Source organism: Phoca vitulina, unplaced genomic scaffold (genome assembly GCF_004348235.1).
Source record: "Phoca vitulina isolate PV1807 unplaced genomic scaffold, GSC_HSeal_1.0 scaffold16, whole genome shotgun sequence".
Taxonomy (NCBI): Eukaryota; Metazoa; Chordata; class Mammalia; order Carnivora; family Phocidae; genus Phoca; species Phoca vitulina.
The window spans coordinates 38,129,154-38,154,917 of record NW_022589719.1 but is presented as its reverse complement, the minus strand read 5'-3'; the positions used below and the strand labels follow the sequence as shown (position 1 = coordinate 38,154,917).

At 60.1% G+C, this 25,764-nt stretch overlaps 3 protein-coding genes across 9 annotated transcripts in view; 1 reads left to right on the top strand and 2 right to left on the bottom strand.

Annotated features, from left to right (window-relative positions):
- Window positions 1-804: 804 nt before the first annotated feature.
- On the bottom strand, window positions 805-4,001 carry HRAS (HRas proto-oncogene, GTPase). Of its 3 annotated transcripts, none has more exons than XM_032414646.1 (6): window positions 3,898-4,001; window positions 2,554-2,714; window positions 2,184-2,362; window positions 1,901-2,060; window positions 1,724-1,805; window positions 805-1,237 (listed from the first exon to the last, which is right to left on the bottom strand). In XM_032414646.1, the coding sequence occupies exons 2-5, from the start codon at window positions 2,662-2,664 to the stop codon at window positions 1,743-1,745; spliced, it is 513 nt and encodes a 170-aa protein (XP_032270537.1). In that variant the 5' UTR covers window positions 2,665-2,714; window positions 3,898-4,001; the 3' UTR covers window positions 805-1,237; window positions 1,724-1,742. The 3 variants fall into 3 exon arrangements, with proteins under 3 accessions (XP_032270537.1, XP_032270538.1, XP_032270536.1); XM_032414647.1 differs by having other exon boundaries at window positions 2,554-2,717; window positions 3,898-3,912; XM_032414645.1 differs by lacking the exon at window positions 1,724-1,805 and having other exon boundaries at window positions 3,898-3,999.
- A 1,752-nt stretch (window positions 4,002-5,753) lies between these two features.
- LRRC56 (leucine rich repeat containing 56) lies at window positions 5,754-25,481 on the top strand. 5 transcript variants are annotated; one of them, XM_032414633.1, is made up of 12 exons: window positions 5,754-5,835; window positions 7,802-7,875; window positions 11,986-12,073; window positions 12,737-12,797; window positions 20,627-20,723; window positions 20,796-20,996; window positions 21,789-21,972; window positions 22,362-22,538; window positions 22,617-22,681; window positions 22,897-23,033; window positions 23,246-23,364; window positions 24,604-25,481. In XM_032414633.1, the coding sequence occupies exons 2-12, from the start codon at window positions 7,849-7,851 to the stop codon at window positions 24,945-24,947; spliced, it is 1,500 nt and encodes a 499-aa protein (XP_032270524.1). In that variant the 5' UTR covers window positions 5,754-5,835; window positions 7,802-7,848; the 3' UTR covers window positions 24,948-25,481. The 5 variants fall into 5 exon arrangements, with proteins under 5 accessions (XP_032270524.1, XP_032270522.1, XP_032270523.1 ...); XM_032414631.1 differs by lacking the exon at window positions 5,754-5,835 and adding an exon at window positions 8,356-8,546 and having other exon boundaries at window positions 7,798-7,875; window positions 20,796-20,903; XM_032414632.1 differs by lacking the exon at window positions 5,754-5,835 and adding an exon at window positions 8,356-8,546 and having other exon boundaries at window positions 7,798-7,875; window positions 20,796-20,903; window positions 21,840-21,972; window positions 24,604-25,480.
- A 28-nt stretch (window positions 25,482-25,509) lies between these two features.
- The window catches only part of LMNTD2 (lamin tail domain containing 2), a 4,593-nt gene continuing 4,338 nt past the window's right edge, over window positions 25,510-25,764 (bottom strand). Inside the window, 1 exon segment of the mRNA XM_032414847.1 lies at window positions 25,510-25,676. Within this exon segment, the coding sequence (XP_032270738.1) occupies window positions 25,545-25,676 (132 nt within the window). The 3' untranslated portion in view covers window positions 25,510-25,544.

Genomic DNA, 25,764 nt, shown 5'->3' with positions numbered 1-25,764 from the left:
GCCCCAGGCCCTGGGGGGGCAGAGACAACACGAGCCCCCCCCATGAACAAAATGAAGACGGATGGGATGGAGCCCCCCGTGGCCCTGGCCAGTGCTGGGTTATGGCCCAAGCCTGGGCGAGCCCTCTCAGAGCTGTGTGTGGCCCCCTGGGACCTGGGCATGCCCCACAGATCCACGTCTCCGACCTAGGGCAGCGCTGGGAACCACCGGCCACCCTAGCTAAGGCTCAGCAGGCGCAGGCCGGTGGGGCCCCCCTCCCCCTCCCCCACAGCAGGAGGCAGGTGCCACCAGAGGCTGGCTCTACGGAGTCACCCGGCAGCAATGGGCAGAGGCCGAGGCCATGCACACGTGCTGGGACCCTGCCCGGGAGCGCAGGACTACAGCTCCAGCTCAGGTCGGCCGTCCTCAGCACCCGCCTCTTGGTGGCCCCGAACTCAGAAACGTGCCGCCCCCCGGAGTCAGCACAGGCTCCAAGGTGGGGGACACGAGCGCCCACGCCCCCCTGTGATTTCAGCCTTCCCCTAAAGGAGAAGCAAGTCTCCCTCCCCAGAGGAAGGCTTGCACCCTTGGTTCTGAGCCCGTTTGCTGCTGAAAGTTCAATAAAGTGTTGTGTTAAAACGCAAAGCCAGCCTGGTCCTGCGGCCCCAGAGCTGCGTGCAAGAGGCGCTAGACAGACCACCAGACAGCACAGCGTGGCTGGGCCCAGGCCGCCTCACCAGCCCCGACAGGGGCCCCTGCAGAGGGGCCTCCGGGCAGACAAAGCTGAGGGTCCCAGGTGCCTTCCAATCTCGGCAGACGCCAGGGTCAAGACCATCCAATAATTTACTGCGACTCAGCCTGTGGCCAAAGGGCCAGGACGGGGCTGGGAGGAGAGTGACTGCCAGGGTGCCGGCGGCCTCAGTTCACCACAGTCTGTGCAAAGCGTCCTGGGAGGTCTGCGGTCACTCTGTCCAGGGAGCCTGGGCTGGCCGGGCTCCGGTGGCGCTTCCTTCCTTCCTTCCCCTCCTCCTTCCTCCGTCGGCACCTCCTCCCGGCATCTGGCACCTCCACGCCCCCTGCCTGTGCTGCTGGGGCACAGAGGGCCTGCGGGGATGTCAGGGGGCGCCTGGAAGGGACGTCAGGAGAGCAGGCACTTGCAGCTCATGCAGCCTGGGCCACCCTCGTCGGGCGGGCTCAGCTTTCGCACCTTGTGCTGCCGGATCTCTCGCACCAGCGTGTAGAAGGCGTCCTCCACGCCCTAGGAAGAAGGGGCCGGCTCAGAGTGGGACTCGGCCTGGGGGCCTGACAGGGGAGGGGGACCAAGGGACCCCGGCCTCCAGCTCATGCAGAATCCCGGCCCTTCCCCTCCCTCTCCCCACCCCGACTCCCACACGTGGGCAGCCGGGCCCTGCTCATCCCACAGCCCCAGGGCTACCCCCATCAGGCAGCTCGCTCCTCAGGAGCTCCCCCACAGGGCGGGCCTTGGTCTGGCTCCCAGCTTGAACACCCCGTGTCCCACTCCTGTCTGACCTAGCAACCTTGTCCCCACCAGCCCGTGAAGGGGGCAGGGCCAACAAGGGCCCACGGGGCTCTCTGGGGGCCGAGGGGCCAGGGCCCCAGGGTCACCGCTCCGGCCTGGCTCAGGGCAGCTCTCTCCAGGGACCTCCGCCTCTCCCTGGAGCTGTGTCAGCCCAGACCCTGGGCCCTGGCCTCCCTCGCTGCCCTGCCGTCCGGGGACACTTACAGCGCTAGGGGCCGCTGGGTCACGGGGGTCCCGGAGGGTCCCAGAGGGTCCCGGAGCTGGAGCCAGAGCCAGAGCGGCTGCCCTGTGTGGGGGGAGAGGGGGCAATGAGCACTGCTCCCTGGCAGGGGTGGGGCGGGGCGGGTCCCTGGCTAGCTGTGGGGTGGGGAGCCGGCTCACCTGGCGAGTCTTGGCCGACGTCTCGATATAGGGGATGCCATAGCTCCGGGCGAGGTCCTGCGCCTGCCGGGACTCCACGGTGCGGGCAGCCAGGTCACACTTGTTCCCCACCAGCACCATGGGCACGTCATCGGAGTCCTTCACTCGCTTGATCTGCTCCCTGCGAGGAAGAAGGGGGGAGCCAGTCGCTGAGCTGCACGCACAACTGCATCCAGGACCCGGACAGAGAGACGCAAGGAGAAACAGGGACAGGGAGGCCCCTGAGGGCCGGCCAGCAGCTCACCTGTACTGGTGGATGTCCTCGAAGGACTTGGTGTTGTTGATGGCAAAGACACACAGGAAGCCTTCTCCAGTGCGCATGTACTGGTCCCGCATGGCGCTATATTCCTCCTGGCCCGCCGTGTCCAAAATGTCCAGCAGGCACGTCTCACCATCGATAACCACTTGCTTCCGATAGGAGTCCTGCAGGAGGACAGTGCTTCAGGGCCCCCCCCACCTCCCCTCGGATGGGGCGATCCAACCACCAGCCCCTCCTGGGCACCTTTCCTGCCCCGCCCCCAGGTCCCACAAGGAGGGGATGCCCTCCTATGGAGCACACAGAAGACAAGCCCACATCAGGATTCAGGGCTGGGGACAGGAACAGCAACACTCACCTCGATGGTGGGGTCATACTCATCCACGAAGTGGTTCTGGATGAGCTGGATGGTCAGGGCACTCTTCCCCACACCTCCAGCGCCCACCACCACAAGCTTATATTCTGTCATCGCTCCTCAAGGGATGCAGCACAGGGCACTGTGGTGGTCTCCTGTCCCACCTGCTGAGGGAGCTGCACTCAGCCATGGCCCAGCCACGCAGAGCAGGCCTGTGAGGCTCCCTGGGCTGGCCCGCCCCACCCTCTGGCCCCAGACAACCAGGGAACAGGGGAAGCGGCCAGAATGGTGGCCCAGCCGCCCACCTGCGGCTCCTCCAGCCCAGGGGTGGGAGAGGGCCCCCACCTCCAGCTGCACTTATGGTTGTGAGAGAGCAGGGAGCTGGCCCCCCAAAGGCAGAGCTGACAGCTGAGAGCATCTCCCAACCACGCACCCAAATTAGAAGTTGCTGGGTAGGCAGAAAGCCTGAACTGGAGGCCCTGCAGGCTGAGGTTACCAGTCCCCTCCCTGCAAGAACAGGTCTTGCCACAGTGGAGCGCACCGCAGCGTGCCCAGGCAGGCCAGCGCCATCCTACAACCGGCTCCGGCCCCACCGAGCATGTTGCTGCTTTGGACAAGCATTTACTGAGCGCCTACTGCATGCCAGCCGCTGTTCCAGGCTCAGCGTGACAGGCAGAGAAAGAAGCCCCTGCCCCCTTCTCCAAGGGAAAGACGGGCACACGTTAAAATAAGGGGAAACCCGCGGTATCCTGTTACCATATGAGCTTTGGAGAAAAGGAGGCAGATGAGGCCGCGGGGGGGGGGGGGGGGGGGGGGGGGGGGGGGTGTGGGGGGTTCCTGGTAAGCAGACTGAGAGCAACAGACCCCACGGAGGTGCGGAGCGGGGGTACAGGTGAGAAAGAATCAAAGCCTGGGCCAAGGCCTCCAGCCGGGGTGTCCCAATTTGTGAGGGTTAACGAGGGGGTGCCCTTGCTCTTGTCCCCAGACAGTGGACAGTGATTTCCTAACCCCTGACTCGCCTGCTGTGTATCGTGATGGCCGCCTGGTGCCCGAGCCCTTGGGAGCGCGCCTTGCGACTAAAGGGGGGCCGCAGCGGACCTCGGTTCGGGGGGGCCCCCCGCACGCTGCCCAAGAGCACTGCTGGGGCCCACGGAGGGCAGGGCCAGGGACGCGGAGGCACGGCGCCCCCGCCGCCGCCCGCAGTCCCGGCCGCAGCGCCCTGCCCGCCCGCCCGCGGCTCACCTGCGCCCCCGCGTGCCCCGCCGCCGCCGCCGCGCCTCCAACGCCCCGAGCCGCAGCCCCGGTCGGGGCCGCCGCCCGCCCCCCACCCGCCCCCGCCGCACTCACCGCTCACTGGCGCGACTGCCCTCGAGGCCGGGGCCGGGGCGGGGGCGGGGAAAGGGGCCGGGGCCGGGGCGCGTGGCTCGCCCAGCGCATGGGCTCGGTCCGCGGAGGGTGCGGTTCCGGCTGCGGGCGGCGGGGCGCGGGCGGCGGACACTCAGGGGAGGGGGGTCGGGAGACGCGCGCACGCCCCGCCCCGCGCCCGTCCGTCAGCCTGGCGCGGCTTGCCATTGGCCGCGGGTGCCGGGCCCCGCCCCGGAGCCGTCCCGCCCCGTCCCGCCCTGCTCCGGTTGGCCGACCCGCCCGCCCGTCAAGCGCCGCGGCCGGGAGGGGCTTCCGGGAAACGGCGCGGAGGGCGGTGCCGGCCCTGGAGGCCCTCGTGGGCCGCGGCCTAGGGGGCTGGGCTCTGCCGGGCGGGAGGACGGCGGGGGCGCGGGGGTCGCGGGTTCGGGGGCGACGGCTTCTCCGGAAAGGTTCCGAACTCTTCCGGAGGAATAGAGGCCCCTTAGGAAAGCGGGACCGCGGGCTGTTGTAGACTGGGGCGGGGTCGCTGCGGTCCGGCTCAAGCCCCTGCCCTGCCCGGGAGGGCTTCCCCGCGCCGCGACGGGCAGCCCACCGAGGGGACCCCGGAGCGGAAGGGCCAGTCCAGGGGACGAGCCTCAGGGAGGGTGGAGGGTCAGCACCGCGGACGCCCCCCGGGCTGGGCGGGGGGAGCCTGGAGCAAAACGGAGAGGCCCCCCAGGACGAGGGTCAGGCGCCCAGAGCAGGCCCGGGCCGCGCCGGAAGCCTCTGGGACCCCCAGTGGCCGGAGGTTTGACTGCCCTACACCATTCTTCCCGTCAGGTGGCTCCGGAACGGGAGAACCCAGTGGTTCCAACCCTGCGGAAGCTTCCCGTGTGGCCCAATGTAACAAATGGTACCCAGCAAATCCCACCCAAAAGTTGCTCAAGGGGGTGTACTGAAATCTCCCCCCATCCCATGCACAAACGCACCTTCAAAAAGACATGGTTTTAACATTTTTTAAAATTTCAAAGTAGTGCATAAACACACCCTTCTTATTTACAAAGACAGAATGGTGCATGACACAGAAAGCCCAACCTTGCTTTGCCCCCATCCCCTATCCCCTCCCGTGCCGGCTCGGTGCTGCTCTCTTGAGCTCACCCCCTGCAGGCCGCGACCCTGGCGGACCCCTTCGGGGGCGCCCCCGCCCCCACCACATCACCGACCCCACGTGCCGTGGCTGTGTCCGGTTGGCCGTCCCGCGCACTGCGCGGTGGCTAGAACAGAGCCGGGCTTGCGCCTGAAGCGCATAGACGCGAAGTAAAGGCGCATAAATGAAAGCGGGTGGTGGCATCCCTCGCGAGTGTGGACACTCCAAACTCCCCTCCGGGTGCCCAGGCCTGGGTTTCCCTCGCCTTCAGGGGGTCCTTTGCCACAGCGCTTCCTTTTGTTTTGGCATCGGCCACACTTGGAGGCGGGGGTACGTCCCTCAAGGCCAGGGCCTCAGGGACAAGCCTCCCAGCTGGGAAAGGTGGGCGCTGGTCCCCACCAGACACCGCCTTTTCAGGGGCCGACACCTGGCCGGACTGTCCGGCCCCCCCACCCCCGCGGCTTGATGGCGTCTCGCCTCCGCCCCTGGTTCCCTCCCAGCCCACAGGGCGCCCAGCGCGTGGGGCCCTACCCTCCAGATCCCAAACCGGGGTGGCAGCTGCCCCGCCCCCGCCGGCCTGCCCTAGCAACCGTTGCTAAGGGGCGTGGCTCGACCGCGGAGGCACGGAGATTCCCGCGGCCTCATGAATATTTGAGTATTCAAATGATGCCCCGGCCCCGTTGCCATGGTGCCCAGGCCCCGCAACCCCGCCACCGGAAGAACTACCCCGAGTCGGAGTGAGCGCCCGGCAGCGGAGGGCGCCCAGGGCCGTGGCACCGAGACCGACCCCTCAGGTGAGAGCCAAGCACGCCTTTGGGCCTGGGGCCGCAGGCCTCGCTGTATCTCCCCCGTTCCTGGCGGGAAACTGAGGCCGAGGACGGGTCCTAGGATGAAGCAGCAAAGCCAGTGGGAGACTCAGTGGTACCCCTAGATGTCCAATCTGGTCCTCCAGGGGCGCTGCCCACAACCCCTAGCCGTGCTCCGAGGGGTTCCCAGTCACGGGATAGGAGGGACCCCAGGCCCTGCCCCTGCGGGGGAGAGGGAGGCAGGGACCCAGACTCGGATCTGGCAGTTTCCATAGTGGGGACTGAGGAGGGGACCCAGAGAGCTGATGAGCCAGGCCAGGGGCTAGCATTAGCCTGGGCTGTGGGGACAGAGAGGCCCACAGGTTTCCAACTTGGGAGGTTTGTGGGGCTCCCAGAGTGGCAGGGCAGGGTGGGGCTGAGCCATGAACAGACAGTCCCAGCCCGTGCATGAACGCGAGGCGACAGTGCTTACAGCTGCAGCCCCCAACCCAGGCCCTGCTCCTTGGACCCTGAGACCTTTGGGCTAGACGGGACCAGTACGCTGGGCCTAGTCAGGGGTAGGACCTCCTCAGCTGCCGTCAGGTGCAGAAAGAAAGGCAGGGGGCTTGGCCCTTAATGCTGCCCAAAGGCATCCTGGGGCTGCAGCCTGACTGGCCCATACCCCAGGACTGACGAGCCTGGGATGGGGGTTAGCAGCATTTCCCAGGAGGCATGGTGGTGGGGTCCTCCTGCCAGCCTTGGGGCTTTAAACCAGCTGGAGGAAGGCAGACAGCAGAGGGAACTTTTGGAAAGAAATCCTGGCTGGAAAGCCTGTGAGTCTATATGTGGGGCTCACCTGCATGGCCTTAACCTCCTTGGATCCTGAGTGTACAGATCACTTTCCAAATGAGGCCACTGAGGCACACAGAGCCCTGGGCAGCTTGTCCCAGGGCTCAGCAGCTGCTTCCACGGCCTCTGTCAAAGCCCAGAGGCCACTCTCCCAGCCCTAGGCATGAGGGAGAGGATGCAGCTCGAGTGTGTCCAGGGGGTTGAGAGATAAGAGCAGTGCTAGAATGTGCTCCTCCCACACTCACTGATTCCTCCCGAAAATAGTTTAGAGCCCCTCTCTGTGTGTTATGGACACAGCAGGCAAGCATCCTGCCTGCACAGAGCCCACACTGTCTTGGGGTGAAGTGCTCGCTCAAAAGAACGAGTTGTAAAACAGGAGTCAGACTGATCAGGAAAGTAAATCCAGGAAGGGCAGGAGGCCACGCAGGTGCAGCAGTGAGCGAGGGCTCAGCCCACGTTGGAGGGAAGTGCCCAGGACATTCCAGGCAGACTTCTGGCTCTAACCCTAGAGATGATTCCAGGGTCAGGGGACAGGCCAGGCATCTGCATCTTTAAGGGGCGCCTGGGTGGCTCAGTCGTTAAGCGTCTGCCTTTGACTCAGGTCCTGATCCCAGGGTCCTGGGATCGAGCCCTGCATCGGGCTCCTGGCTCAGGGGAAAGCCTGTTTCTCCCTCTCCCTCTGCCTCACCCCCTGCTCATGCTCTCTCTCTCTCTCTCTGTATCTCTGTGTCTCAAATGAATGAATAAAATCTTAAAAAAAAAGAAAAGGGAGCAATGCCAAGTGAGCCTCGTGCAGGTGTCCAGGGACACCCTGGACAACCTCCCTTGGAGCCTGAGGGTGAGGGGGCTCAGGAGGGACAGGGTGCCAAGGAGGCCAGCCCATGAGAGACAGTCCAGAGTGGCAGACCCGGGACCCCTTTTGGAAAGAGGATGGAGTCAGTCACCATCTGACTGTCTTATCAGCCAGTCCAGGTCCCCTATCTGATCTAAGGGCCAGTGCCCACACTGACAGCCCCGACCATCTCCACAGCTGCTCACTTATGGGCCCTCTAACCTCAGCCTGGCCTGTCCCAAGTCCCCTGGCACAGGGACCTGGCCAGGATGCCACCCCAACTCTCTCCTGCAGGTGCCACCTGAAGACCCATGCTGCCCCCTTATCTGGATGTTTGACCCATGGTGGGAAAAGGCAGCTGCCTCCAGGTGAGGGGGCTCAGTGGGCATAGGGGTGGGTGGGGGGAATGCTTGAGAGCCTGGTCCTGGGCCCCCAGGCTTGGAGATCATTGGTGGGGAGGCACAGCACTGGGCCTGAGCCAATGGCTTGCTGCTGGTCACAGCTGATGGAGCAAAGATGACCAGGGGCCAACTGGCCCCCCTCAGGCACAGAGCCTAGGCAGGACCTCAGATAGAGAAGCTTGGAACCAGCACCCTTGTTGTGGACCTTGGGGGATGAGCAGAAACACAAGGAGGTGACCCACCCAGACCCCAGTGGGGTGTGAGCTAAGGCTGAGTGGGTGATGGCGAGGCCATCATGAGCCCCCAGGCAGGCTGAGACTAAGTGAGTGAGAGCCCCATCAGAGCCAGGCAGGATGAGCCCCAAAGGCTTGCTGTGCAGGGTCCCAGCCAGGCTGCAGATCAGAGGAAGTGCAAAGGCTTAGTAGCTTTGCCCTCTGCCTATCCCAGCAGGTTGGATGTGAATGGACCAGGCCTGGGACAGAGCCCACGGGCCTTGGCCGAGCACAGCCACTGTCCAAGTGCGGGAGCTGAGCTGGCAAGGCCTGCACAATCCCAGCCCACAGAGCAAGGACCCAGGCAGCCATAGGGACAGCTGTGGCGAGCAGCTGGTAGAGGACTACCGGTCACCTGCCCGACTGGTGAGTGCTGGGGGGCTGGGGGCTCAGGCCTCAGGGGTCCGCATGGGGCACCACTGCAGGGTCGCTGTCCAGCCTGCACTCAGTCCTCAGCCCTCCTAGCCTTGCCTGGCCGATGGACGCTCTCAGCCCTGCTGTGTCCCCAGCACCTGCTCCACCCTCACGGCCAACCGCAGATGCTTGGTGATGCAGATATCCCCCAGGCACTCAGGAATGAGCCAGGCAGGAATTCCACAAGTATTTGCCTAGTACGCATTGTGTGCTGGGCTCCATGAACCAGAGAAGCCCCTGGTTCGAGCAGCCATTGTTCTGGTGGGAGGCAGGGCGGCAGACCATGCGCGTGCATGGCTCACAGAAGATGCAAACCCATGCACAGAAGATGCAAACCGCCAGGAATAAACGAAGCCACAGGCAAAACGAGGGAGCCCTGCCATCCGGGGCGGGCTGGTTAAGTGGGGGCCATTCCAGGATCCCACTGACCGTTATCTGGGGCAGCTGGTGAAGGCTTTCTCCCAAACCTGCCGCCCCCCCACTCCCACCCAGCGGCCCACCCGGATATGCAGAGCCCTCTTGACTCCCGGTTCTCACCCAGCACCCACTCTGGGCAGCTCCGCACCCCACCCACTGTTGGCCATGCTAAGGGGGCAGGCCCCACCGGGTATAGGCACTGCCCAGGCAGCCCTTAGGCCCACAGCACCCTTGCACAGGGTAAGAGGGTGAGGTGCCTGGAGAGGAGTCCCTTGGAGACCCGAGGATGACATGCTCACCAACATGCAGAAGGGAGCCTGGCTACCCAAGGTCTCTGCCCGTCTTCCTGACCAACTAACTCACAGAAGCATCCGCACTGCCTGATCAGTGAAGGGGGAAGGGACACTCCTTCCACGCCCCCCTCCCCAGACTCCAAGCTGGCTCCTCTGTGTGTGCGGCCCTCCAGCCATGCCTGCAGGCCCATATCGTCCCAGGGTCTTGGTCCAGCATGGAGCCCATCAGGACGGCCCTCCCACCAGCTCCTCAACAGCCCCCCACACTGCCCCAGGGGACAGAGACAGGCCCACAGCTGCAGGCCACCTCTGTACTGGCCAGCTCTGGGGTCCTGTCCCTCCGCACATATGAGGTCTGGGTTCAGACACAGCAGGTGGGCTTGTTGGAGGGGCCGGTGTGCACAGAGCTTGGGGTGGCCCTCCTGGGGCCACAGGGAGGCCAGGCTGCACTGACAACAGCCTGACCCTGAGAAGAGACTCTGGGCACTGGCCGACCTGTGCACGGAGCTGGAGTCTCCTCTACTGGACAGAGCTGCTGGCTGGGGACAGAGCTCCCCGCCCCGGACAGCAGGACGGGGAGGGTCCAGCCTGGCCATGGCAGGGAGTGCCGGGAGCAAGGTGCAGGTAGAGCAGGGACCCCCACCACACCCTGGCTGGACCTGGAGGTGGGCCTAGCCTTGTCACCCCCCCAGTACCGCACACCAGGAGCCAGGCCGGGAGCTGCAGACATTCCTGGTGTTCACCGGAATCTCTGTTTCATTTCCTTTTCGTTTTGTGTTCATTTGTGGGAGACAGTGCCCAACAGGGAGGGTTTTTGCAGGAGTATGTATGGTCACTGTGTCTTCCTCAGATGGATAGTGGGACACCCTCCCCCCAGGAGATGTCCCTGCCACACAGAAGGCTTTGTACAGCCTGGGATCCCTACAAAATCAGGTCAGGTGGGGTGCAAACAGTATTGTGAATCTGTCTCCTCAGGTCCGCATGGACGCCCCTTGTCATCCTCAGGGCAGCGCCCACTCAGAGTGCTCCTGGGTGAATCTTGTTGACACTGCGGCGCCCTGTGGCAGTCCTTGGCAGGTTTCCTTCCCCAACACCTGGGCCTGGTGCGTTTCTGTATCCCATATGTCATCTATGGCCCCGTAACGCTGACCACAGACCACCCAGGCTCTGGGTCCAACAACAGGTTTCCGTCCTCAGGCTCGGGGTCTGCACTGGGTTCCCACTGGGATCCAGGCTAAAGGGGCCACATGGGGCTGCCCTGCTCGTGGTCAGCACCTGGGGGTAAGCGGCAGGTGACACAGATGCACACTTGAGGGCTCCCTTGGCCAAGCCCGGCATGGACAAGGCCACCTGCTCTGGGGTCTGTGTTGTCACTGGCCGGGGAACGGACACACAGTTCTAATTCAGGGGAAGAGTGACAATTATGAGCAGTGGCCCACCTGCCTCCACATTCAGAGCCTTCACACCCCCCGAGTCCCCACTAACCACACATCAGGTGAGTCTGCGTCCTGGGAGAAAGTGTTTGCGTTGGGTGCATCCGAAGAAGGACCCAGGGGCATGAAGAGCAGTGTGGCCCCCACAGCCAGCCGGCAGGGTGGGAACAGCAGGGTAACTCACCGGCCTCCCGCCCTTAAGAAGGAAGTCTGGTGGCACTGACACTCACTGGACAAATGTGTGGGCGCCCTGTGCTGGGAACACACTGATTAGAGATTGCTCTGTCCCTGTGGGGCTTCTGTCCATCCTGGGACCTCCTTCCTTCTCCGCCTGGCTCCTGGCTGGAGAACATGGCCCCAAACACTGTCGTTTCGGACGATCTCCATGAACCCCAGTCCAGGCCACGGCATGCTGGTGATCAGAGGTCCACAATCACACGTGCTGTTCAACACGGTGGAGTCCAGTCAATGCCGGGTGCCGAGAGCCTACGATGGTGTCTGGACACAGTTCTCTCTGCAGACTCAGTCACTGTAAACAGGGCCACCAGCTCCCGGAGGCCTCCCCTGAGAGCCCCAGAGCCCCTGCAGGTGCATGGAGCAACCTGGCTTGCTCCCCAAGACGGACTCACTGGGTCATCCTACCTGCAGACCTTCGCAGCTTTTTGTTTGGCTGATTGGAATTGAGAGACCCCTTTATTTTCCAGACCCACAGGTTCCAAATCCCCTCCCTCCCTACCCTCTGAACCCTGTGTCTCACAGCGCCTTATCAAGTGCAGCCAAGCTTACTCCGCCCACATCATGCTGGCACCTCTCCGCTCAATACGACAAGTTCCTCATGCATGTTCTCTGCCATCCAGGCCGCCCCAGGAGACAATCTCAGGAGACATTTCATTGCCACAGGACATGGGCTCTGTCCTTTCCGCCCCAGCAGCGCTCACATCAGCCCTCAACCCAGTCCTAAACCCATTGTTACATTGGGGCCTGTTCCGTGGGTCTCGTTAGGACACAGGCACCCCTCGGGCCCTATTCTGCAGGTAGGCCCACCAGCCAAGCACAGTCACTAGCTCTGTTCCCATTCTGTGCCCTCACACCCCACCAGGCAAGCCATCCATGGCTGAGGTCAGCATAGAGGGGGCAGGGAAATGTGTGCCACCGGTCCCACAGCCTCACAGCCAAAGGCAGGGACGTCACTGGGAGGGAGTGACCACTGTCCGGTCTCCAGGGCTGACTCTTCATCAATTTCTGCAGCGGGCCCTGGCCCAGGTAGACGACCTTCGACTGGTGAACATGCTGGAGATGTGTGTCAACACCCGTGAGAACAGCCTGGGGAACTTTGGTGAGAGCCCCTCCCTGTCCACACCCCCCCACTGGCTCGCTCCAGCTTCTTTCTGAGGGCCCATCCGCTCCCGTGCTGCCAGCCGGGCTCTGGTCTGTGCACCACTGCACTCCACGGGCCTGCCCTGCGCCCCACAAGTCTGCCCTGCGCCCCACAGGCCCACGCCGTACTCCACAGCCCCATGCTGCACCCCTCTTTAAGGGATCAGGACTGTCCTGCAGGGTCAGTGCGTGTTCTTCAAAAGAGTCTAACTCAGAACACGGCCAGGGGCTCTGGGGTGCACAGGGACACCGGCTAGGGGGTTCCTGTGCTCTGGCACCCAGTGCTGCGAGCTGATGGAGGTTCTGGTCTGGGGTTCCCGTGGCTGGGCTTGGGACGTGGCTCAGCGGCAGGACCCAAGCTGTGGTGGCCCCACCCATGCCAATGAGGCTCCCCTCCTCCAAGCAGACTCCTGAGTCCCATGGCCTCTTGGCCTTCCGGGTGGCTTGGTCCGCTCAGGTGACTTGCTTGTGCCTGCTTCTTTGGAGGCAGGCCGCAGACGTGAGCACAGGGCCCTGAGGTTGCACTAGGACTCAGAGCAGCCACGGGGCACTGACGAGGGTGCAGAGAGGTGAGTGAGGGAGTAAGGCTTTGTCACCCACCTCTCCCTCCTGTGGCACGCAGGGGTGCACCTGCCCAACCTCAGCCAGCTGAAGCTCAACGGCAGCTGCCTGGGCTCCGTGAGGTGAGTGCCCCTCTTGGGCATGGGGGGGGGGTCCCCACTGAGAGGCTCCTGGGTGTCTCCATCTCCTGCTGTCTCCATCTCCCGGCCCTAATGCCCACCCTTCCAGGCTGACTCTGCTATATGTAGCTCATGTCACCCACCCCAGCTGGGTGGAGGCCCCGGCTGAGGGTGACCCATGCCACCCAGAGCCTGTGCTCAGTGTCAGGCCGGTCACACCAGGTCGTGTGGCTGACTGTGGGGTGCCTGGAAGGTGCCCCCGACCTTCAGTGAAGGCTCCCCAGCCAGCAAGCAGTCTCCAGTGGGTGCCCCAACACCACCCACGCCTTCAGGGTTTGGGGTGTCCCGGTACCACTGGGGCTGGGAGCCTGGGGGTCATGCTGGTGCCCATCAGCCCTCATGCCCAGCAAGAAGAGCAGATGAGCACGGCCTCACATAAAACACAACAGCACTTTAATAATCAACTTAAAAGACAAAATTCAAAACTAAGCACAGATCGATGTCCTTTGTTTACCTCATCAGCTGGAAAGAACAAAGCCCAAGTAATATCAGACCATTTTAGGTGTTCTAGCAAAATGGGTGGCATGAAAACACTGCTGGTTTGGGGCTCCTGGGCAGCTCAGTCGGTCAAGCGTCTGACTCTTGGTTTCAGCTCAGGTCATGATCCCGGGGTCCTGGGATCAAATCGTGCATCAGGCTCCCTGCTCAGCAGGGAGCCTGCTTCTCCCTCTGCCTCTGCCCCTCCCCCTGCTCGTGCTCTCGCTCTCTCTCTCTCTCTCTCGCTCTCTCTCTCTCTCTGACAAATAAATAAATAAAATTAAAAAAAAAAACATCAAAAAGAATTTAATAAAACACTTGACGATCTGGAAATGGAAGCAAAGAAAGTTGGAAGACCACGTGGCCCTCAGGGCGTGGCCCAAGCTCCAGAGCAGAGAAGCAGTGAGGCAGGCAGCGTGGCACCGCCGCACCTGCACAGGAGGGTCTGGAAACGGTGTTCGGAGACACGCCTCGCGTGCGTGGTTAAGCAGTGCTCTGACTGAGAGCTTACCAGAGACGAAAAGCCGTATTTATTCCTTCCTTGTTAAGGCGTACTAACGAGCTCAATGAAGAATAAGGTACATGAAGAGCATGTAAAATAAAGGATGAAGGTTATAAAGAGAAGTGGAAGGTATTATAAAACTAAGAAATCTGACACACCATTTGTGACAACACAAAATATTCAATTCCAAGAAAAATGATTAGATCATAAACTGCAAGAAAACATGTTCTGTCCCTTGGTGACAATAGTGAGAAACATAATGAGTCTTGCGGTTCTTTCTATTATCAGATCCTGAGACTTGGCCACGGGATGTTTGCTAATGTCCATGGGCTGAAGGTGGACAAAAGTTCGTAAAAGGGAACTAATGAAACATGACAGTCCAGTAAGCTCCTATTACGACTTAGCTGATAACAGCTATATTCAGGACATTAAAATCTCAGGCAGGAGGGGCGCCGGGCTGGCCCAGTCAGAAGAGGGCGCAACTCTGGATCTCAGGGTCCAGAGTTCGAACCCCATGTTGGGCGTAGTGATTACTTGAAAATAAAATAAAATAAAATCTCAGGCAGTATCTTAAGGACTGGAAAATAATTTTAACGTAGCGTCTGTCCGTCCATCGGAAGCTGAGAGAGAACTCGGCCCCGGCTGGCATGAAGAACGGTCCACTCAGTGGGGCTGCTTCCAGACAGCCGCGGACGCGGGAGGGGGGCGCTGCTGGCCTCGGAGGCTTCTGCCCCCAGTCAGCGGCACGCGAGAGCGGCCGATCCTCAGCACCAGTTGTGTGGAAGAAGCACACTCACTAGCTGTTCACTACAGCTTGACCGCGAGCATTTCTCTGCTGATGCCGTCGAGTCTTGCTTCTTCGAATGCCTTGTACCGATTCCTCAGGTGGGTTCTTTTTCTTGCTTTCTGGTTCTTGCGTAGGCTGAGTGTGGTTTAGATTTGCAAGGTGCTCCCGCTCACCCCGGCTGTGGCGGCCTTCACTTGAACAGAAACCCTTCGTTTCGATTTGTCCCATCAATTCTGGTTGGTGATTGGGGTCTTATTTAGGAAGTTCGTTCACACCCCCAAAGTCAGGGGGCTATATTCTACTTTTTCTCTTATTCACTTTTATGGTCTCACCTTTTACTTTCATCCAACTTACCTGTGAGGTCACCTTCAACCGTGGCATGAGGTTGGGACCCAGCTTTTATTTCCTGCCATGTAGGGAGTCTGTTTCCCCAACATCATCTACCCAGCAATCCCGTTTCCCTGCCGATGGTGGCACCACTCTGCCACTTAGGGGGCCCACATGTGGATGAGACAATGGGAGCTCTCTGTCTCATCTGTCGGTCTGGTCCTGCACCTCGTACTGGTACGGCTTTGTGTTCATTGCTTCGTGTCGGATACCCTCGTCTTAGTCTTCCTTTTCCCAAAATGACCTAGCTATTCCTGAACACTTCTTGCATTTGAAGTTTATGAACTGTTGGTTGGGTTTCACACACAGGAATCTTTCTGGAATTCTTTTTTTGGAGTTAAAAAAGATTCACGTGCTAATTTGGATTATTTGCTAAGTCATCTACATTCATGAATATGAGATCGCTCTCCATTCATGTGTTCTTTTATATTTTTTCTTTTTTTAAAGATTTTTTTTTTTTTAAATTTATTTATTTGAGAGAGAGAGAATGAGAGAGAGCAAGCACATGAGAGGGGGGAGGGTCAGAGGGAGAAGCAGACTCCCTGCCGAGCAGGGAGCCCGATGCGGGACTCGATCCAGGGACTCCAGGATCATGACCTGAGCCGAAGGCAGTCGCTTAACCAACTGAGCCACCCAGGCGCCCTCATGTGTTCTTTTATATTTTTAATAGAGTCTTTAAACTTGCCGACAAAGTTTGTTATCAGAATGCTATCAGTTAGATTTCAGCTGCAAGGCAGAGAAACCTGTGTCCAACAATGAGTATCTGGGCCAAACCCGGTTCTAAACACGGAGGATGCATCAGTGAACAACAGACAAGAACCTCCGTCTCCCGTGGAACCGACGAGAAGCCCAGCGTTGGCTCCTGGGGTCAGGTTCATTCAGCCAGTCTCCCTCCAGCATGTGGCCCTCCATCCTCATGCATGTCCCCTCCCAGTACCCGACGGCTTCTGTAGGCCCAGGCATCCTCGCAGGCGGACTGAGGGAGCGTGTTAGATTCCTGATGAGCAGAGCACCACGAGCAGGGTGGCCTGAGTGGCAGAAATGTATTCTTTCCCAGTTGTGGAGGCCAGAAGTCAGGATCGAGGTGGACAGCGCCGGCTCCTTCCGAGGCTGTGAGTGAAAACCCACTTCATTCCCCTCTCCTCCTGCGGGACTTTGCCGGCAATCTTCAGCGTTCCTTGGCTTGTAGACTCATCAGCCCAATCTGCCTTCACGTTCACGCGGCATTCTCCCTGTGTCCATGTCCGTGTCCATAGGTCCCCTTTGCATAAGGACACCAGATGGCATAGTGCCCTCCCCACTCCAGTGTGAGCTCATCTTAACTAATTACATCTGCAACAACTGTAGCTGTAGATAGGGTCACATTCTGGGGTGCTGGGGGTTAGGGCTTTAACACATGCATTTGGTTCATCCTGTAACAGGGGACATGCCCTCCTGTGTCTACTATTGAGAACAAGCAGGTTCCTGGCGTTCTTCCTACGTTTCTCGGGGCAGAGCTCTAGTGTATACACTCACCTACACCGGCCGCTGGGAAGAGGACGGAGGTGGGGTTGGCACGAGCTAACCAGGCCCACCTCCCCAGCTACCCCACTGCCACTCGGAACGGGGCAGGACACCGGTCCCCTGTGAAGCCAGAGTCCCCTGAAACCAGAACAAAAGTAATTCCCACACATTTATAGTATTTTTATGATCATGAATGAGGTCCTGTTCCTATTTTTTTTTCTGGTTGATTATTACAAGTGTAGAGAAACATTATGTTGATTTAGAACACAATTTTAATTTAATTTTATTTTTAAAGATTTTGTTTATTTATTTGACAGAGACACAGCGAGAGAGGGAACACAAGCAGGGGGAGTGGGAGAGGGAGAGGCAGGCTTCCCGCCGAGCAGGGAGCCCGATGCGGGCCCGGCTCGATCCCAGGACCCCGGGACCACGACCCGAGCCGAAGGCAGACGCCTAACGACTGAGCCTCCCAGGCGCCCCTAGAACACATTTTTTAAATCAGTGAAACACGGTTGAGTTTTATACATGGGTCTTGTATCTGGCAATATTGTGTCTTTATTTTCGCCTTAGCAATACTGCCAAACTCAAATTAATTCAAATAGTTTGTTAATTCCGTTGGGGTTTCCGTTTTGATGATGAGGGTTGTCTTTCACTTCCAGCCCTCATGCTTCTTTTTCTTACCTTCTGGAGCTGGTTTTCGGGATTACCAAGACGGCAGCGGGCACTTTTGGTCTGTCTTTTATCTGAGTGGGTGTGCGTCTGAGTCTCTCTGCCCTGTCAGCATGGTCAGAAAGTGATAATTCACCTCTGGGCGATCCGTGCACGGGACTCTACTCGATTGCGCTGAGTTACAAGCACCATAACACTGAAATCCTATTTGCTGGGCATTTTCATGCCCGTGTTCACGAGGGACCCCCCTCGGCCCCCTGGCGTTATGCTCCTCCGGTTCTGGGGTCAAGGCCTGACTCCCAGGCTGCCTCTCCCTCCTCTTGTTCTGTTCAGCTGCTCTAATTTCGAAACTTCCTGTATGAGAAATTGTGGAAGATCGAGAGTGTCTATTCCATGCTGGCTAATTAGAACTTACTTCTAAAACCAGTACAGATCTGAGGACTCACAGGGTTGGGGGGCGGTGGGGCGGGTCAGCATCCAGTTTTCTATTTCTTTAGGTGCCGGCTTTATCTACGGTTCCAAAAATGTTGGCATGTACTTTGTTTATAGTGGTCTTCTATTTTTTTAATTGTTGTTCTGGCTATAGCTATTCCTCTTTTAAGATGGTGTGTATTTATTTGCATTGTCTCCTTCTTAGCCTTCATCAGTCTTGCTGGAGGTTGTCCATTAATTTTTTGAAGAATCGGCTCTGGGCTCTGCTGGTCTTCTCTACAATCTGTCTGGTTGTTACTGCTTTCATCCTAATCTTTATTATGTCTTCTCTTCTTGTTCTTTTTGCAATTTGCTATTGTTCTTTTACTGGCTCCTTAAGCTAAATACTCAGCTTAATTGTTGTAATCCTTCCAGTTTTTTTTTTTTTTTTGGATAAATGTATTTAAGGATGTAAATTTCTCTTTTTTTAAAGATTTTATTCATTTGACAGAGAGAGACACAGCAAGAGAGGGAACACAAGCAGGGGGAGTGGGAGAGGGAGAAGCAGGCTTCCCGCGGAGCAGGGAGCCCGATGCGGGGCTCGATCCCAGGACCCCGGGATCATGACCTGAGCCGAAGGCAGACGCTTAACGACTGAGCCACCCAGGTGCCCCTAAATTTCTCTTTATGTACACATTTAGGCAGGGTTCACAAATTTTGTATGCTTTGTTGTCATTAGTTCTAAATAGTTGGTAATTTTCCTATTTAATCTGAGATGAAGCAAAAAAAAAAAAAACCTGCTAGTTATTCCCCAATAAAAATAGAACTCCCCATTTTCAGCTGGGCACATAGCACCCAGTCTCCCCTGCACAGACTCTGAACACAGATGGAATGAAACAATAATACCAGCTCAGAAATGAAGACAAACTTGAAAGAAATACTGCAGGAAACCCAGTCAAGAGATGGCACGGGAAGACAGGAATGGTACTAAGAGCACAGTTCATTGTGCATGAATGCAGTCTAGAAGCCTGTGAGGCGGGGGGCAGATGGACAGTCTGACACGTGCATAACCGATCGCGGCAGAAGCAAACCGAAACTATAGAACAGAACAGATGCTTAAAGATTAAAGAAAACTCTTCAGACGTAAAAGAAGATGTTCAACCACAGCCTGAAAGAAAACATCAAACGTGACCCGCCAACAGCGAGGCAGGCATACCGTGACAGAGTTACCGACACAGAGATGGAGACTTGGAGGGGGCCAAGGGAAGAGACCGCATCTTCCTTTAAGAAGACGAGGAGTGAAGTTTTCCTCAGGCTTCCCCACACAGACACTCAAAGCCAGAAGACGGAACCATGGAAAGAAGGCATGAACCAAGACTTTCATGCCCAGCCAGCGTTTCTGAATGAGTTAGAGCCCAAGGAAAATAGTTTGACTAACCCCTCTTGAAGAAGTCACTAGACACACATTTCAGCCCAGTTACGAGATGATGGGAAAATCCACTCGGGGCCACAGGCTGGCGACACGGGGCGTCTCCATAACTGAAAGGTTAGGGGGCTCTGCCCAGGTGAAAGGTCGGTCAGACATCCGGCAGGGAGCGTGAGCACTGGAAGAGGGGCCTGAGGGTGTCATCCTTATGTCACGTGGCTGAAAGGAGGAGACAAGCGTAGGCGCATCTGAGCAGGGGGAGGGGCAGGGGCCAAGTCCTCGGCACAAAAATGCAGGGTGCACTCGGAGAACACAGGGAGACCTGGCAGCCCACCCCACAGGCAGCCGCAGGTGCAAGCGGGGGAGTCACGCACGGGTCTGCCCCACCCCCAGCCACTGGCCCCCACCATCACCTCATGCCCGGCAGGGAAGCCCCCTATGCCAGGGCCCCCAGTGGCTCAGCTCTTCCAAGCAGGATTCCACACGTTCACTCCCAGTTTGAATGCCCAAGAAGCTATTTGTAGTATAATTAGAAATATTAGGGTCCCTGCAGCACAGAGGAAAAGGTCAAAACAAAGGGTCCCGGAAGAGACCAGACAATGCCGGGAGGGGAGTAAAACTTCCAAACTTCTTCAACTAATATTGTGAGAGACCAGAAGATGTGGCTTCTCCGTATCTTCAAGACAAGAACAACATGCCATGAAAAAGGATCGGCAATGAAGAGCCCTTCAGAATTAGACATAGGACAGCCGACATAAAAATGTCAGGGGCAAGGTCGGAATGAGGAAATCTCCCGGAATGCAGAATGAAAGGCAACAACAGGTAAAGGGGACAGAGACGACGAGAGACAAGGGTCGTTCTCGGAGGACCAACACGCCGGCGGCAGAGCTCTATACGTGAGAACAGGGAACACAGGGAAAATGCAAAAGAAATACCATCCAGACCATCCCAGAAGCCAACTGAAAGGGTCTGAACACTGGGCCCGTGCCCCGAGGACAAGAGGACCCCACAGGCAGGGGCGGGGCTCAGAGAGCCCTGGCCTGCCCATCTGCAGGGGAGAGGTAGGCAGAGGGAGGGTGACAGGGGCACGTCCAGGGCTTGGGCAGGGGTGGAGGAGGTCTTGCAGGCAGAGCTGGCTGGGGGAGGGGCTGTAATGTGGGGAAGCCATCCCCAAGAAAGGCCAAAGAGAGAGAGGAAGGGAGAAGGCCCCGGGGCTGAACCCACTGGGGAGGGGGCCACCTTGTCCGCCCCCATTGCAGCGGGCAGTAGGTGGGGCCCAGCCAAGCTGTCCAGCATGGGCCCCACCACCCTACTCCTGCCCACCCCCCACCCACCCCCCCCGCCAGCCTCGGGCCCTCCAGGGGAAGGAGAAGGTGGATTCTGCCGGTGCTGGAGACCAGGAGGCTGCAGCAAGGAGGGAATGCAGGGAGGCAGGGGGCTCCCGGCCTGGAGGCTGCCACACACGGGCCACAGTTCACAGGCACCCCAGTGCCTGGAGAGAGCCGGATGTGGGTGGTGGAAGGGCGCGAGGGCTGGCACAGGGCCTTCATGGATACAGACAAGGCCTCCAGCCCGGAACAGTGCTGACCAGCCAACCCCGCCCTCTACAGAGACCTGGGCACTTCCCTGGGCCACTTGCAGGTGCTGTGGCTGGCTCGCTGCGGCCTGACTGACCTGGATGGCATTGGCTCCTTCCCGGCCCTGAAGGTGGGTCTGTGGTGCCCTGGGCTGGGGAGAGGGTGGCAGGCCAAGCCCTGGCTGAGCCCCCTGCCGCCCCAGGAACTCTACGTCTCCTTCAACAACGTCTCGGACCTGAGCCCGCTGTGCCTGCTGCAGCAGCTGGAGGTGCTAGACCTGGAGGGCAACAGCGTGGAGGACCTGGGGCAGGTGCGCTTCCTGCAGCTGTGCCCGAGGCTGGCCACGCTCACCCTGGAGGGCAACCTGGTGTGCCTGCGGCCAGCGCCCAGCCCTTCCAACAAGGTGCGTGTGGTGGGCACCCACCATGCACAGGAGGGCGAGGCGCTCTGTGCCCCCCCACGGTCCCAGGGGCCTCTCTGCCCACCTGAGCACGGGAGCATCCCCAGGTCACGTCTCCAGGGCACGGCCCACCTGCACCCTGTGACTTGTTCACCATGAGCTCATTCTCTTGTATTGCTGGGGACCTTCTGGGCCCGGACCAGACCCCACAGGGCCCCACAGGGCCATGTGCACACGCTGCCCCCCAGCCCATAATGCACCCACGTGAAGTCCATTCAGTCTGCACATGGAATCTCACACACTCTCTCTCACACACACACACACACACACACACACACACACGCGCGCGCGCGCGCGCAGGCCCAGTCCGAAGCCCCCTCCGTCCCCGCAGGCCTGGGCGTGCCCTAGGTGGGAATGCACTCATACTTCATGGGCCCGTGCACACCTGGGGCTCATGCCTCCTGCCCTGCTAGGCTCTGTGCTGTGGGACCCGTGTACCCGGGCTGCCCAGCTGGGCCGCAGCTCTGAGCTCAGGGCAGCCCCACAGGCCAGAGGACACCACTGGGCCCTGGCTGTGAGCCCAGAGAGTGAGATCACATACAGGTGAGAGCCCACGGTCCCCACAGTCCCTGCTGGCCCAGAGTGACCCAGGCCAGCCCTGGCAGGGTGGGCCAGCATCATCAACCCTCAGCTCCCCTGCCTTGCCCCACAGAGGGTCTGGAGAAAGCAGCCACAGGATAGAGCTGGCCTGAAGGGCCCACTGGACCCAGGCCTGCCACACCCTCCCCCCTGCAGGTGCCGCGGGGCTACAACTATCGGGCAGAGGTGAGGAAGCTCATCCCCCAGCTGCAGGTCCTGGATGAGGTACCAGCCACACACACAGGCCTCCCGGCCTCCCGGAAGCTGGACCAGGACTGGCTCATGGTGAAGGAGGCCATCAAGGAGGGCAGTGTCTTGGATGGCCTGCTCCCTGGGCTGGGTATGGCAGCCACTCACCAGCCCTCTAGCAAGGGCTGCCCCACCCAGCCTGGAGACCTTACTGACTGAGCCCCAGAAGAGGCTGCCACCCCCTACCATCCCCAGGAAGAGAGCTCTGTACCCCGAGCACACCCCTAGGCCTCTCAGAGATGGACAGCCACATCTCCTAACCCTTCTCGGCCTGAATCTTTTGTTCCCAGAGCCCTGCACACCTGCCCCCAGGCCAGGATAACCTCCCTGTGAGCAGCACCTGCTGGGGCATGGGCCTCCAGACACACAGATGTTGGGTGGCAGGGGTCCCTGGTCTGTGGACAGTTCTGGGGGAGGGGGGCTCTTGGGCTGGCCAGCTGGTGTGGGTTTCCGTGACCTCTGATTTTGACCCTTGGGCAGATCATCCCCATGGAGCCCCCATTCAGAAACTCAGCTCCGAGCTCTCCTTGCCTGAGACCCAGCCATGGGCCCCCAGGCCATGGCCCCTCTCCCTACTGGTCACTGGGGGTCCTCTGCCTGAAAGCCTGCTTCCCAAGGACCCAGCTCCAGAGGATGACACCAGCAACCTCACCCATGGTAACTAACCCATCTCAGCAGAAAGCTGACCCTGCAGCCCCTCAACCCGAAACCAGACCCAGCCATATCCTCCTTTAGGTGCTAGCCGAGTCCTCTGCGGGAACCCCACCAAAGGCCTGCGGGAGCGTCGACACCAGTGCCAGGTAGGCCCTGCCACCCCCAGCTGGGTCAGGACTCCAGGACTACGACAGGGGACCAGTGTCCTGGCCTGACAGTACCCTGCCCCACAGCCATTGCTGGCCAGAGGCCCCAGCTCTCTCACCCCCTCCACAGCCAGATAAGTCCTTCTATCTTCAGGGCACTCCCCACCCAGCCCCCTTGAAGGCTCTGCCCCCAAACCAGCCCTCTCTCTCCCTAGGCCTGGGCAGGTCCAGAGCAGCTGCCCCCACACAGGCTGAAGGACCTGGCTGCCTCTATCCCAGGGCCTGATTCTACAGACAGCAGTGACCCCCTGGCCTTGGCGAGGCTTCCGGCCTGCAGGGAGCTGCGCCTGCGGTGGGTGCCCCTCACCCCAACCGAGACCTACCACTGCATGTCCTGTTTGGTGGGAGGGCATGACTGGGGACTGCCTGGGTACCCAGGTTGGCGGGAGGGCTGGCCATGGGAGCCTGAGGCTGGGGGATCATCCCAGGAGCACACTCATCTGGAATTGGCTCTAAGGGCAGGGCTGCAGCCCCCTCCCCCCACTCTAGCCCCCTCCCTGGTAGGTCCCTGGAGTCCCAGCAAGAAGGTGCCACAGCCCCCTGGGGCCCATGGAGGGGCCCTGAAGAGCAAGAGGACAAGTCTAGGCCCAAGACTCCCTCCGGCCCCCTATGCCTGGTCCCAGGTATTGAGAGTGACCCCACACACTGCCCCAGACTAGCATTCATCAGCTTGGGCCCCCTTCCTCAGCTGGACTCTGAGAGGGGCTGCAACAGGGAGGTCCTCTCCTGAGGGGGGGGCGCTTACACTTAAGGGGTTCCAATCTCAAGTCCTCCTCCCTGAGCCCATGGGATCATCAGGCCACAGGAGCTGGACAGAGGGGGTTGTGAGCAGGGAGTCTGGACTGAAAGAGAGGGCAGGGTGGCAACGAGTGGCCAGGACAGGCCCACTGGGCACAGAGCAGAGCACAGGCCAATGGAGAGAGAGGCTACCAGATGGGCCAGACTATGGCAGGGAGGGTGCTGCCCTTACCCTGCACACAGGGCCTGTGCTGGGCTCAGGACACTGGTTTCAGAGTGACCACGGCCAAGTGGAACAAACACAGGAGGGACTGCAAGACAGAGAGACCCCGCAGCCAGCAGGGTCCAGGGAAGCTTCCTAGAAGAAGGGTCTGAATTGACTGGTAGAACTGAGTGGGCAAGTCTGGGACGGGGCCTTGTAAGCAGGGGGCAGCAGGTACACAGGCTTAAAGGTTGGCCGAATAACCCTCCTGTGGGTTGGGGAGTCAAAAGGGCCAGGATGGAACAGGGACGCGACAGACAAACCCTTTGCCTTCCATGTGCTGGCAGGTGCCTGGGAGGGTGGCGGGGGAGGAGGGGCTAGAAAGGGTGGGCCCTGAGACCAGCTAGTCAAGAGCTGTCAACTATTGGGGGGGGATGATGAGGGAGAACAGGCAGGGCAGCCAGGTGGAGGAGTGATGACAGGCAGTGGGGACTCAGGGAAAAAAGGGGTACTGGAGCCTCCCATTCCAGGCCAGGTCCAGGTCAGATGGGGTGACCATGGCCATACCGCCCAGTCTGCCCTGAGCAGGGTGGGGGGAGTGCCAGTGGTTCACTCTATAGCAGAGGTTTAGGACCTGGCCTGGGCCACCTTGGGGATGCGATCCAGTGACCCAAAGCCAGAGCCCAGGCTTTGTGGCCTCTGCATCCCCAGCAACTACCAGAAGTCAGAGGGCTGCAGGGACACAGTTTCCCAGGGGAGCACGGGAAATGGAAGAGAGGGACGCTGCCTTGGGGTGGGGGGGTGAAGGGCTGGGGGAGGAGCCACAGTGGACACTGCCAACCTCGCCTGTGGTGACCCCCCCACACCTAGTGATCTCTATGGAGGCCCTTGTCTGACAAGCTGTCTTTTCCTTGTTCTCCAGAGCCTTCCAGGACTTTGGGCTATAACCTGACCCCCTCTCCCCCCAAGACACCCATGCCTTCTGATTCTAGCAACAGTTACTGGGGGTCCACAGGCCTGCAGTTCCGGAGGCGGAGGCTCAGAGCCCTGTGTAGCTTAGGGCCTGGCTTAGGGCAGGGACCTGGCCTAGGGCAGGGATTGGCTACAGTGACGGATCTGAGAGCCCTGGAGGTGACCTCAGGCCCAAGCCCTAGAGCCCAAGGATGTCCAGGCCCAAAGCCAGCACCGGATCCAGCAGCCAGACCCCCCCACCTCCGGTGCATGCCACACCTGAACCCTATCACCCCAGCCCAATCCCACCCCTAGTGTAACCCCCCACCCACTGCCAAAGCTGGCCTGGATTGCAGGCCAAGGAGCCCCAGTGTGGTCATGGGAGCCCCATGTGAACTCTGGCTTCATGGAACCCAGAGCATCTCGGGGGGTGTGTTGGGGGGTGGGTAATGGGCTTGACATAGGAGAGACCCTTCTTGGTGGAGGAGATTCGGAGGCTGGGATCACCAGCGGTAGGCACAAGAAAGATCCCGGGCTAAGAGAGCCCAGGTCCCCAGCACTGGCCCAGCTGCCCACTCCTTCTACCGGGCCCAGGCCGAGGTGGCTGGAGCGGAGCCCCATCAGCTCTCTGGCAGGCCCTCCAGATGCCAGGGTGCAGCCAGGCCTCCCATCCCCGGCGGATTTGTGCAGGTCCTCGCCCACGCAGGAATGGAGCGGCCAGTTCCCTTCCCCTGGGGCAGGGTATCCCCAGACCAAGCGAATCCTTTTCGACTCTCACATGTACATAAACGCCGTTTACTTCTAGGCGATGTTGGTTCAATAAATTATGCAGCCGGCACAGCTTGCCTCCCACGACTCTTCCAGCGCGGCCCCTCGGTCCCCGGTGCCCACCCCCGCGCTGCCCTCCACCCCCTACAACCGAGCTTTCCAGTCGGCGGTGACCGGCGGGCAGGGGAGGAAGCGGAAGCCGAATCTGCTCTCAGCCGCGCTCGGCACCGACAGCACCACCATCGGGCAGCTCCGGGCCACCCTCTTCCGGCATACCTGGGGGCGCGGAGCCTGAGACGCGGCGGGGCTGGGGGGGCGGGGGAGGGCTGCACGGAGGGGCAGGGCCGGGAAGGGGAAGGGGCGC

Bases quoted from the DNA above. Each gene is read 5' to 3' on its own strand.
- HRAS (XM_032414645.1), bottom strand. From the start codon at position 2,664: ATGACAGAATATAAGCTTGTGGTGGTGGGCGCTGGAGGTGTGGGGAAG. The intron at 2,363-2,553 runs GTGAGTGTTGCT...GTCCTCCTGCAG, and splicing joins AGTATGACCCCACCATCGAG to GACTCCTATCGGAAGCAAGT. The intron at 1,238-1,900 runs GTGAGCCGGCTC...CCTTCTTCCTAG, and splicing joins CGTCGGCCAAGACTCGCCAG to GGCGTGGAGGACGCCTTCTA.
- LRRC56 (XM_032414629.1), top strand. From the start codon at position 8,370: ATGGACCAGGCCTGGGACAGAGCCCACGGGCCTTGGCCGAGCACAGCC. The intron at 8,547-11,985 runs GTGAGTGCTGGG...CAATTTCTGCAG, and splicing joins ACCGGTCACCTGCCCGACTG to CGGGCCCTGGCCCAGGTAGA. The intron at 12,074-12,736 runs GTGAGAGCCCCT...TGTGGCACGCAG, and splicing joins GAACAGCCTGGGGAACTTTG to GGGTGCACCTGCCCAACCTC.